Source organism: Pleuronectes platessa, chromosome 9 (assembly GCF_947347685.1).
Source record: "Pleuronectes platessa chromosome 9, fPlePla1.1, whole genome shotgun sequence".
In the NCBI taxonomy this organism is placed as follows: domain Eukaryota; kingdom Metazoa; phylum Chordata; class Actinopteri; order Pleuronectiformes; family Pleuronectidae; genus Pleuronectes; species Pleuronectes platessa.
In genome coordinates, this window is record NC_070634.1 from 21,640,674 (window position 1) to 21,654,294 (window position 13,621).

The following is a 13,621-nucleotide window of genomic DNA, read 5'->3' on the forward strand; positions in this document are numbered from 1 at the left end:
CTTTTATAACCTCCTCGGCCCCTGACTCCTCCTCCCCCTCCTCCTCCTCGTCATCCGCACTCCGCTGGCTCCGCCCCATGGGTCACGTCAACACCACTGGATGCGGAAAGTAGGTTCTAGAAAGGACTCGTTCCGTTTCGCTCCATCGCTCCTCTACGAAGCTTGTGGACGTTAAAAACACGCAACCCCCCCCCCCCCCGCAGCGTGCTGAAGAAAACTCACAGCTATCAATTCATTTATTGAGGCTGGTTTTATATGTTATCGACTGTTATTCAGAAGAAGCCCCACGCAACAGAATGTGTTGAGGATCCGAAATCGGACGCGGACGCGGAGCTGTATTTTGTGCAGGGGCGAAGTGGCGAGTACGTGCTCATCAGCACAATCAGCAGCACCAGGCTGGTTCCGATGAGAGAGGATGGCGATGCAGATGGAGACGGACCCGCATCAACACGGACCAGATCAACCAGTTCACCGTGTGATGGTGGAGATGATGCCGTCACTGTACAAACAAGAGCCATTCATAAACATCTACTGGTCAGCATCCGGTTATATAAAGAGTGTGAGAAGACACGACCTGCACCACGCCTCGGCCCCTGTGTGTCTCACATGGACAAACGTTCTGTTACTGATACACAAAGATCCAGTTCAAATGACCCGAGAAGGTCACAATATACACCAGGCATCCAGTGATGAAGTGTAACTAAGTACATTTACTCCATTACTGCTCTGAACTACAACGATTGAGTTAAATCTACTTTTATTAGCAACAATAGTGTTATTATTAGGTTTTCTTCTTTATAAGTAGAAATTGTGCATCTTTCGCCCATGATTTTGGATAATTGTCATGATATAATTTATGGTAGTTAATCATATTGGTTTACTAAGGCTACAATACAAAGTATACCTGCATTAATGACAATAATAATAACTAAATCTGTCATATCCACGTGGGTTTACTTCCATTTTATGCTTCTTTACATTCCTACTCCACTATATCTCGCATTTAAATAATTAACCTTTTACTCGTATATAAATATTTAACTTTTTACTTAAAATCAAATATATGTTAAAGCATTATTGACCATTTTTAGTTTGGGTCCCTTGTCACATTTCCATTGCATTTTACAATGCCCTAAACGTTAGTTTCACACCCAGGGATGGATTGCAGTGGCCAGATGGGAGTTCAAAGAAATCCCCGTCTGAGTCACAGCCTGCATCGTCTGTCCCCCGCATCGCAGGGGCAGTGACATGACTTTATTTATACACTGTCCTGGAATGTAATGTGGATGTAGAACCAGTCGGAAGAAGTGTTGCAATGAGTTGCATAGTAGAAGCAACAGTATCTCAAGGTAAAATTAGGTTTTAGTGAATGATTGATGGGCATCTACATGTTTTTATAATCTAAAAAAATAAAAGTATAGGCTACTCTTACAGCAGACACTAAGTCCTGTTAGAGTTATATGCTGACACTAGTTGCTGCTGATTCATTTTTAAATGTAAAATCTGTTTCAGCATTGTTAAAAGTTGTGTGAAATCAAATGTATAAGAATTGTTATACTGAAATCAGTATTCAGTTGCATGTTTTCGCGACAGGTTTTGAAGCCAGGTGAGGAGGCATGTTCCGACGAGGGAGGGGACGGGGTCTCATGGTTGTGATAATGAAAGAAATCCAGGAACTGCGATGCTGGTGGAAATGTGCACTCTCTTAACTCGTCTGCTAATTGTGAGATGCCACAGAGGTGACATGTCCCTGCTTCTTCTGTGAGATTAAATGCACAGGCATTTCTGACGGGGGCACAGGATAGAAGTGTTAGATCCCTTTAGTTATTGCTGTTACTGCTGTACATGCATCTGGCTTATTAAATCCAGATGTTAAAAATGGCATGTATTGTGTTGCATATGTGGCATAAGTGCACATGCTGTATTATGCCATGTGCTTTGTTTTAATGTACTTCCTCTTGTGAACTTTCACTGTCATGACTGTATGAAGAGTAAGCCAGAGTCAGCAGACTTGCTGTGTATCATATTAATGTATTATTTATCAAGGGTGTCTTAGTTAAAACCATGTAGGGTTTGTTTTCAGCAGCTCCTGTCTTGTGACTGGAGGCTTTCTGCCTCTCCTCCTCTCACCTTCTGCCCCTCAAACATAAGCCCAGTGGTAGCAAACATTACGCAAGCTGCTGGCAGACTGAGTAGCCCTATAGCCAGGAGCACATGGTGTAGCTGCAGTTTTAGTAGGAAAACAAGATCACACGTCAAAGCTCAAGGGGTGGGCTTGAGTCACTACAGGTCAAAAGGGAGAGGGATGGGCCATCATAAATAACTTTAGGCGGCAACAGCCCACTTTCTGATAGGAAGGGCCCTCGACCAGGACACAGCCAGGAAGGAGGTTATTTTAGTGGGAAATATGATATAACTGAGGTGTGTCTCTGTAGTTGTTGTTGTGGTGTTTCATGACAAAAACTACAAATCCAACTCTAGTCTTCTACACTGTCCACATGCAGTATGGATCCACAGCTTCACTGGTATCAACCAGTGTGCTGCGTGGTTCTGGCATCTGCATCGTCGCCTTTACTCCTTGATTGTGCAATACAGCAAAGTGCAATAATATTATTGCACTTTGCTGTAAGTGAATAGTTTTTGCAGATGTTTCGAAAACAGCACAAAGTTATTTATAAAATAGCAGATCATTGTACTCATTGTTCAAAGTCACAGGTTCCACACATTCTAGTTTAAATAAAATTGTATATTGTTGCCCTGTTGCTATAGAAAAGCAAGCCTTGGGTGGGAATACATCACTTTATGTAAACTTTATGCAACATGCCAATAAAGCACTTATTGTATATGTGAAAGTCTGCACAACCTCAAAGTTGCTCAAAGAAACTTTGTGTTTCTAATTTTATCATTTTGAACTCCTCATAAAAACCAGCAGGGCTTTGTTGCCTAACTGTATAAACAACGCAGTACAATGCTACATGCATCTGTACATGTGAGTAAATATGTTTACACCTGCAACTGTTTTGAATGAAAAGCTTGCCCGAGCAAGTCAAAATAAAACTTCATCAAGAGCCAAGAAGATAATGGTGCTGGAAGCCACCCGCAGTCCTCCACTCTAACAATGCGTTTTGTACATTTCTCAGGTAGGAAGGTCGCTTGGCCTCAGTGCGATGATTGAACCTTTTCCAAGAAGCCTTCCCAGAGCAAACTTCCTAGAAGGACGCAACCTAGCGTTGAGAAAAAGACTCCGACGAAACCTCTGCCAAAAATGTAAGTGCCTCTAGGCATTGCAGGAGACAGACATCCCACTGGAGCATTGGAATTAATCCAATATCCAGAAAAATACTTTCACACAGGAGGCGTTAACAAGAATTTTGCAACACACTTTGTTCCATTTGTGCTTAGAAAAACCTTGTATTCTTTTTTTTCTCCCCTGAACTTTGCTTTTGTTATATAACCACATTTAAAAAAAAGCATTTGAAATTAATCGGGCCTTTGAATCTTCTCTCAGATGGAGCAACAACACACCAGAAGCTGCAACCGCTGACTCGTCTGCAAGAGGCTGAAACGTTCCGGCTCAGCTGTTTTTGTGTTTGTGTCGCGACTTCACCTCTGAATGAGCCGGTAGTTTAGAACATCGAGTTCAGCATCAAGCTTTTTATTGTTTAATGTCGATTTCACAACAGCTGATGCTGTGATTTGATTGTATTGTTCTGTAAAGTGTTATTACAGTTATGGCTGCATATAAAGATTAGTTGATTATTATTTTTGGATTATTTTCTAAATGAACTTGTTAACTGATTAGTTGCAAACCTCAAAAAGGTCTCCATGAGTCCATAATGCACATATTGAAAATTTAGTTTGATGTCTGTGGACATTCTTAGTCTTCAAGGTTATCGAATACTCGATAAGTGTTAAAGACAAGTCATCTGCTTTTACTCAACCAAGTCCAGACGACTTGAATTATGTGTGATGTAAATCAAAAGGTTATGTTTTCACCCCTGTCCTCTTTGTTTGGTTTGTTTGATTGTGAGCCAGTTCCTCGAAAACTACAGGACAGATTTCCACGAAGCTTGGCAGAAGGCGGGCGTGTGGGTCATGAAAGAACCCATTCATGTCAGGGGCAGATCCAGATTAGGGGCCAGATCCGGGAATATTTTATCCCTTTCTTTACCATTGAGAGATATGGTGTTTACTTTGACATTTTCTCAAATTTTCCAGGTAATAATTCATGATAAAATCATTCAGCATAATTATGGGACTGATATCCGTGAGTGTGTCAAATTTGGCTTGATTGAATTTCAGGTTACTCTTGGGTCTTGGCAGAGGTACAACCTCTACTGCCATTAGAGGTAGAGTGCCATTCTTTAAAGATGAGATGCTCTAAATTTGTTGAACTGCAGATAACATATAACCAATTCATCATCTGAAACTTTTGGGGCTCCACATTAACTGTGGGCCCTGGTATTCATAATCGCTTCCCTTCCCTGTGGCTGCAGTAGCTGCCGGCTACATGGGGCAACCCACTGGCAAACCACAAAGCCGTTAGGGTGCGGGCACAATCCGACTTCTGCTGATTCACATTGTGTCCCGAAACCCTTTCTCTCCATGTAAACAATCACCCTGTGCCATCGAAGCTGCACGCTCGACACTGCTGCCTAAACCCTGACACAGTTGGACGAGCTGCAATCTGATTGGCTGCAACCTGATATTCTCCTCCCTTGTTCTTGGCCTCCCTCCAGTTCTTCACTTCGACTGTTGCAACCACTGAGACCGTTGGGGGCTGTCTGATGCTTTTCAGAAAAGAGACAAACACACCAGAGGGAGGGAGGAGCGGGAGGCGGGCACAGCACGTAACACGCGTAACACATGTTGCCAGTGTTTCACAGGAAGTGACTCCACTGACCGAGGAGGGACAGTCCTGTAAGAGGATCAGGTTGCAACAGTCATAGGTTGATGTTATGGGACAGAAAGTTACATCATTTTTTTAATGTACTGATAAACATCAAAAGGGGAAACATCCAGTTAATTACTGATAGAACAATTCACATCATCCCCAGCCATTCACATGGGAAGGAAAATTATAAGTATAGGTATAATTTAGTCCCTACTGTACTTGAGTACAACTTTAAGTCACTTGTACTTGAGTACTCTCATTTCCTACTGCTTTATACTCCTCCCCAACAGTATCTCAGAAGTACATGTCTGACCCTTTCCTCCAAAATACTTTAAAGATAAAGTTTAAACACATAATCTTAAAAGATGTAGTTCCTAGAATGCTCAAACTCATTAATGTCAAAGCCCAAAACAAGCCAGATTGTTTTCATTAAGAGTCACAAGTTATTCTCTGAATAATCAAGGAAACTGTAGAAAAACACCCGTCTCAAGATGTTAAAGAAGGTCCAGCAGATCTTCTTGAGTTAGGGCCCTTAATCAAATTTAAATGTTGTTAGCATATTTCCCCTCTAAATCTATGTAATCAATGTTAATAACTTCCTGAAAAGTCACATGCCACAGCATTGCATGTTGTATTATTGCATCAGACTGTACACATGAACCTATTAAAGGTAAAGCTGAGTGTGTTTACCACCTTCATTCTGCATAAAAGTCCTTTTGTACTTCAGAGAACATTTCCTTGATAATATCTATTTACTCTTACTTATCTTTTCTCCTTATAAAGTATTTAAATATAATCACTTCCTCCCCCAGTGCCCCGTCTCTCTCGACAAACCGTAAACCTGCAGCGTCAATACGGAAAAAAGAGATGCCCTTGATTTTATGACTGTCACAAGCTGCATAAGCTCGAGCAGGTAATCCTGTAAGTGTGTTTCCATGGGTGTTTCTTGTGTGGAAGATTACTGCTCATTAACCTCATAATCTGAGCCATTGTGACTGATGACTGCCTCTAAATCCCACCAGCTATGTTGTCCTCGAGCCTGTTCATGAATGCTGTTGACCCAGCCAGGCTCATTCAAAACAAAAGCTCTCTGTGTGTGTTCACCATCACAGCACAGTCTGGCCTGTTTCTTACATAACCTGCTGCTGAGTGGAATCATTAACCCTGATCGAGTGGCCCCATCGCCTCTTCACGACCACAACTGGGACATTGAGCAGATTTCAGAAGGGCGACATTAACTTGGATTTACACTATTTATCACCACTGAGAAAAAAAGGAAAAGTTTAGAAAAAAGTGGTGTCTGACGCCCCCCAGTGGACGGTATAGGACGTTGTCTTTCCTCTGTCTGTGCAGCCACCGTCAGCAGTTTTGTCATGTGAGGTTTTTCGAGTCTCAGCCAACGGCATCCGCAACGAACACCTGCAGCTTTTGACATATGAGAAGCTGTGCGGTGGCACGAGGCCCAAAGTGCACAATAACACAGACGTGATCATGTCTGGGTCGCCAGCACTGTACTACTGTACTAGTGTTTCCACATGACCTTTACATGAATGCAGCTGAACTCAAAACACTTGTATTCAAAGCATAAAAGTATGAAATAGAAAGGAAAAAGCTATTTCTTCACTGTGGTTTAACATTATGGGACTGTTTGTACATAATACTTTTTCTGACTGAATAGTAAAATCAATACATTAAGCTTAGTTTGGGAAAAGGGAAAGTCAATCAAACGGTGATTAATAAATTCAAATCATAACATCAGCAGTAAGAGTAATCATTTTAATATAGCAACATAGTGATTTTTATAGATTTACAGTAAGAAATCGTTCTAATTTTAGATCATTTTTTTTACGGAAAGAAAGACCGAAGCATCATGGAATGATTGAGATTCAAATAAAAATAGAAAAACAAGCCAAAACAAAAACAAAAATACGTCGACACAAACATAGACCTCTTAATACTGTGCTCTGATAAAACGTTTGAAAGGAACAGAACGACTCACACGACAAGGTTCTTGGTTGAAACCTACAGTATGTGGCTAAAATAGATTACAGTACTTAAATACAAAAATAGACTCTCTTTCTGAATTTGTTTGTTCTCTGCTGCAGTCGTCTGGATGGACGGATGGGTGTGTGCGCCCGGTGTGAGTCCACGGCTCCTCTGGGCTCCTCTTCAGTGGCACATCCGAGAGGTCATCTCTTTCTGAGGAGGACACATGGACACAGTACAGCGGGTTACAGCAGTGAAGGAAGTACTTGTGCTCATTAGTGTTGGCCGACGTCTACTGACTTGGCATATAATCAGTGTGCACTGTGGAGCATTGTGACATCGGGCGGGTGGGGGTGCTAAGCTCCAACACTGGTAATCATTAGCAAACATCATTAGCATTAGCGCTGCTCACAGAAACAGGCAGATATTAAAACCTGAAGCATAGAGTGTAGAAATGTATTTTATGTACTGTTTCCAGTACAAAATACAAATAATCATCAAACTCCTCCACAGATGTGTGTCCAGGCTTTGGTTTACACTGACCTACTTCAGAGGATGAAACATGCCAAACACACACAGGACACACATTCTCTCAGAGCTAATTAACAATCGATTAATCAGCACCATCGATCAATGTCAGTGCAACAACCAGTTTGGGCTGTGCAGTGGTTCATCGACCCTTTGTTGTATTTCATTGGGATGTTGTCGTGAAATAATGATTTCTGGAGATACAGAAATACAAAATATAATCTAGATTAATGAGATCAAACTGATTCTGATTTTGTGCGCACTTCTTGGAAACAGAGCAGGAATGGCGGCAGTATCCCGTTTCATAAACAGGCGTCACTCACAAATTGTGCATCTGGGAGGCCTCTTGCAACACACTGCTTCACAAGTATGCTTTTGTAAGACTCACAACGGCCTACATTTGCGTAAATGTTCGATTGGATTCGTCAAATTGATTAAAGTTATTATGAAATTTCTCAAACCTTTGTAGGTCATCATTTTTATAACCAAGGACCAATAGCTTATCTGCAATCTCAATATCCTTGTATGTGTTTGCATAGAATCTAAATAAAAGTGCAGAACATAAAAAACTAAAATAATTCAGAAACTGTGGCCAGTTTGTAATTTGTACATCTTTTTTAGTCATGTTTTGTTTAATAATTTTTTTTGTATGTGCCACTCTGTAAGTAAAGCAAATTGGTAGCAAGACGAACACATAAAGTACATTATTTATGTATTCATGTAAAACAAATAAAAAATGTAAACCTTCAAATAGCGATATCAGACTCAATCCAGTATAATCCAGTATGGGTCAGGCTCCTCCTGTCAGATTAGTCTTCTATTTAATGCTGTAGCATATCGGTCATTTTCATGTGCACTGTCGGGTCTTATACAGTTTTATCTGACACAACTAATTTCTTCAGTAAAATATCTATCAACTTTTGTTGGATCCAAAAATGTCTCCTCTTTAGGGTTAAACGCTCATATTCACACATGTATTTAACATCCACTCACCAGAGGCTCCAGCTCCTTGTGGTCAGTCAGGTTGAACTCAACGACAAAGTAATAGAAATGCTTGTAGCAGGTATTGACATGAGCCTCCGCCCCCATCTGGCTCACGCGGTCAAAGTGGTGGATGTAGACGTGGACAAACACCCGGAACAGACGAGACAAAATCTTCTTAGCCACCTGCATGAAGGTCTTAGGGAATGGAGTACCTGGGAGACAGACAGATGGACACATGAGAACACGGCGGTCAATCCACTCTGACCTTTCACTGTCTAGACGACCGACAGGTTTAAAACAATCGATTTTCTTGCAACAAAAGGGTAATGTGAGGATTTGGTTTTGTTATTTTATGATATTCAAGTAATTTAAATTAAATCCATTAAATAAATTAACTAGCTCACTGCCATTTTTCTTATTCAGACAAAGAGGTCACATGTTTTTTTTTGTCTGTGACTATTTTAAGTTAAACGCTCCAAATGACATATGTCTCGATTATTTCCTGTCAATTAGATATTGGTCCGAACATGAAATGTGATATAGGACATTTTCATTAAAGCATTTAAATTGTTAAATGAGTTCAAACTTAGCTTTTTTTATTAGCTGGTTCAGTCACATGTGCCAATCATGCACACGGCCATTTTGGAAATGTTATGAGTACACAAATTCAAACCAAGTCACATGTACACAAATATATGTTCACTAGATGTCACTTAGGGACGAGAGACGTTCAAGTCAAGGTTAAAGTTATAAATGGATCTTTAACACCTGAGTCCCCACGTGTCACTGAGCCGTGGAGACCCTCAGGTTGGAAAACAGTGTACTTAAGGATGGAGGCCCTTCCTACGTGAATGGAAAACCCAACACGACACAGCTTGACTGGGAGGGGGGGCATAATCCTCAGCTCATGTGATTCATTTACGGTCTTGTTTTGCTTTGACTAATTCAATAATATTTCAGGAATCCGGTCCAGAGGACGCATGTGGCGGAGGTCACGTCTATTCATAGCTCACTGTAAATTATGTGACCCATTTTTAAATCCATTGCTGGGATGTTTCTGTTGTTAGTCAAATGCCGAGCGGCGGCTCATGGGCACTCAGTCCTCACATGGAAGATGCAACAGTCTGAGACGATAGAAAGATTCCCAGAATGCCACAGCAGGAGGAGATAAACTGACAATGTGTACAATGTGCAGCACTGAAGGTGATCTGAGAAACGTGGCCTCGCAGGTTTCATCGAAAACACATCACTTGGTTGTCTGGTAGCTGAGAAAACAAGGCTTCGGATTTTCGGTGCTTTCATCTTTTCCTTTTTGTCATGTGACTGCTGAAAGGACACTAACTCTTTCAGGTCATTTATTAAAAACACAGCGCGAGTGCATGTTGTAGCAGGAGTTGCAGGTTATGACTTCTCAAAAACTAAACTAACTCTAACCGCAACCCACACTCATCCGTTTCATATGTCTACAATGTCAACGTGTGACATAGTTTTGGAGACACTTTATTGAGTTTCCAAAATTTAAAATAATTCAGTATTTTAGAAGACCCACAAAATTTAACATAACTCTGTTTAGCATCTATTTGTTTCTATCTACTTTCCTTTTAAGATGAACATCTGTGTGACGGATCACAGCCCTGGTTCCTGTGTGGACTGAGTCTGTGAACGGGTGGAGACTTGGTTTCTTCACTAACTGACTCATTTAGATGTAGATCTTTGGATTTCTTGAACTGTGAAAACTCCAAACCCAAACAATTGCTAACCTAATTCTGAGTCTTAACTGTCTGTGTCTAATCGCAGCACTTACCAACATTGGTGGGGAAGATGTTCTCATTGTTGATCTGTACCTCGATCCAATCCATGAGCAGGCTCATGTACTTGGGGGCCGACAGTGCGGTCGGCCTCTTGTACTTGTGCTCGTCCTGCCAGCGGTATTCGTACTTGGGCCCGCCGGACATGTTGGGGCAGGTTTGGTCGGTGCAGGAGTCGCTGATGGTGCCGTAGATGAGGTTGATGCGGTTGAAAAAGTCGACCACGTGGACGGCCACCCAGTCGTTGAGGTCCTCGCCGTGGGGCAGCTGCACCGCCTGCTTCAGGTCCAGCCCGGCGTTCAGAGAGGCCTGGGCCTTCTTGTGCAGATCGAAGCGCTGCGTCCCGGGCTCAAACTTACGCTTGGGCCGGAATGTCCTGTCTTTGTTGAAGACTTGTTTCAGCGCCATGGACATGGTTGTGTGCGCAGGCGACTACAGCGGCCGGTGATGTGTTTGAACGCTTCAGGTGAATTATTCACTGTCAGAGTCAAAGGGTCGAGTAAATAACCAGTGAAGAGTTTGGTTATGGACGGTGTCAGTTGGTGGTTCTGTGATCCTGCGTAGAATAAAAGAAGTGGACAGAGAGGAAGGGACAGAGTTTGGTTAATGAATGTCCACTTGCCTTGAAATGTACAGTTTCTGTGAATTATTAAACCAAATATTACAATCTAGGGCAAAAAAAAACAAAATATTTTTCAATAACTATAAATCTTCAGGTTTTTTAATTGATGAATAAATTAATTATATGGTCTCTATATGTAAAAACCATAGCGACACATGCCTGTCGCAATTTCACAGACAAAAATCGGAGTTGACTGGGAAGTAAAACTTCACCTAAATTATTAACTAAATCATCAATTATTCTATTGACAGAGGATTAATCTGCCACTATTCTGATTACTAATTAATCACTGGAGCTGTTGATATAGAAAAAAAATGATTGCTCCTCCAACTTTAATCTAAGGTTTTTATGTTTTTCTCTGTTTTATTACAAACTAAATATTTGAAAGACATAAGAAGAATTCACTGCATTTTTGACATGTAACGTTTTTCTAGACTCAACTAAAAAAATTATCAGCAAATTAAATTCTTAAAGAAAATAATCATTTGTTACAGCAACAATAGCATATTTGGTCCAGTTTATATTATCTTGGGTCTAAACTTGCATGGATGTGGTGACGTTTAAGCTCCTTATCCACCTTCTTAGGCTGATGTGAATTCAAATGAATGCATCTTGTGGTATGGCATTAGCTGCTGGGCTCTGTGGCCAAAACCTTTAATATAAAAATGTATAAAATCAGTAGATATTGATAAATATCACGATAAAGTAACAGTGAAACGTCACTCTAGTATCCGAATGTACTTTTATCAAATGCTTTTAAATTGATTTTTTGCTATTACATTTGAATTACGATGTATTATTTTATCTGGTGTCCTAGATTCGAGATTTTGTACCGAATCATTTGCTCTCTTTGATTAAAAGATGCATTATTTTGCATGTTTCCTCTGAGTGAACCTTCCTTCTCAGTGTGTTAGCACAACACATTAATAGATTAAAAATAGATATACACAGAGAACTTGAAAAATGACCTATTACACAAATTAATTTAGTTCTTTCAAATGAAAGTTTGCAACTGTGCCCATAACTTGTTGACTTTGAGTTAGGTAAACTAATTCACTTGTGTATTACCCATTGATACCCATTGATAACCGTATTACTGTTTTCAGGGTATCTAATGACTGGTTTAATGTTTTAATGTATCAAAGGTGTAATAGGTAAAACACCATAAGGAGGTGTTTGAGTGGAGGAATGCGTGTGGAACTAGAGATCAGCTGATGGACCCGGTGGATTCAGCCCATGTCTGATGCCTGTGATCGTGATCAGGTACAAGTCTGAGCAGTGTCAACACAAAAGGCCTCATTCAGCGTCACGCACCACACACCCGCTTCCTACTTCAGACTCTCATTCACCGACAGGAATCTGCGGAATGACAATAAAACGTCTGTGATCGGGTGATAACACCGTCCCCAGGTCAGCTCGCACCTCCACCCGGACACTCGCACCTTCATCTTCCGCACAACGCAAACTTTTAGGTGTTTTATTTAGTTTTTTTTATCGTATTTTGCAGAATAAGAGCCGCAGATTAAAAGAGCGGGGGCACATGACGACTGTTAGTTCACTGGTGACGGGCGGACGGGACCAGCTACCACCGACTTGTTGCTTCCTGGGAACTTAAAAAACATAAAAACGGGACGAAATCAGCCCGCGGGACTCATATTTAATCACAGCTCGTGTGAAATGAACCCGTGCGTGTTACGGACAGGTCATCGGACGCGGATCAAACCGCTCAGATCAAAGCCACTTTCCAGAAGAACTTACTTGTTCCGCCTTCCTGTTCCGTTCAGTTTCCCTCGGTGTTCGATCGATTATCGCCCGGTCACTGGTCGATGGCTTCACGCAGGCGGCTCACACGCACTACATTATGGACACATGGCGCCGTACATGTCGTGGAAGCCCCTATAATTCTAGAAACACGCCACTTTCCTACAGAAACTAACGACGGACTCCTCCCTGCGGAACGAAAAGTACAGCCACGGTCAATCTCTACCAGGCACTGACGCGTACTTCCGGTGGAAACCTTCAAAATAAGTCTTCTGAGTTTGAGTTGCTGTGAACGTCACACTGAAAATTAGAAAAAAGATTCAAACTCAAATCTGATCCAAACAAGGTGTCTGCTCTTATTTCCCTGGAATCATTTTTACACTTTGTACAACTTTATACTTTGAACACGTACTATGTGTTACAATAGAAGACAATAGGGACAAACCGAACAATAACATAATACATTTCCAACCAGAAATAATAGATGTCACTTCATACAGAGCATCCTAAAGGGTGATTGGGATTGGCAAGTGTTTATTACTGTGATTAAATAAATCTCCTAAAGAGGAGACATGATACTTATACCTCTTTACTTTTACTTATTACTTATAAAAACATTAAATACAGATACTTTTGCAATTAAGTGTTTTTTTGTTGTGCTAATTTTGCTAGACAAAAGTTTGAAAACTCATTCCAGCACTGCCCATACATTCAACAGCACCTATACTTCAGTACCACAAAAAGGGGTCAATCGGTTTATGTGAGCTCTTTGCGGCCTTTATTTTGAAGACTACTTTTTTGAACTTCCTGTGTTGTGTGGCCCTCGGTGTTGCCTGGCAGCTCAGAGTCACTTCCTCTGGCAGGGTGGGGGGGGGGCAGCCTGACTAATCCCATTTACTTAATAACACAGTTACAATGAACCACAATATCATGTTTGAATCACTGATAGTGAAACCAAAGTCAACATCTGCACAGGAGTCAGCATGCACATGAATCTATTGACAGGCCGTTCACATGATACGTATTACTGCACATAAT

The 13,621-nt window shown here is 41.2% G+C and overlaps 1 protein-coding gene across 1 annotated transcript; it reads right to left on the minus strand.

Moving 5' to 3' along the window:
• Positions 1-6,656: 6,656 nt before the first annotated feature.
• mob3a (MOB kinase activator 3A) lies at positions 6,657-12,817 on the minus strand. Its single transcript, XM_053430553.1, has 4 exons — positions 12,581-12,817; positions 10,197-10,756; positions 8,402-8,604; positions 6,657-7,093 (listed from the first exon to the last, which is right to left on the minus strand). The coding sequence occupies exons 2-4, from the start codon at positions 10,612-10,614 to the stop codon at positions 7,064-7,066; spliced, it is 651 nt and encodes a 216-aa protein (XP_053286528.1). The 5' UTR covers positions 10,615-10,756; positions 12,581-12,817; the 3' UTR covers positions 6,657-7,063.
• Between the last annotated feature and the right edge of the window lie 804 nt (positions 12,818-13,621).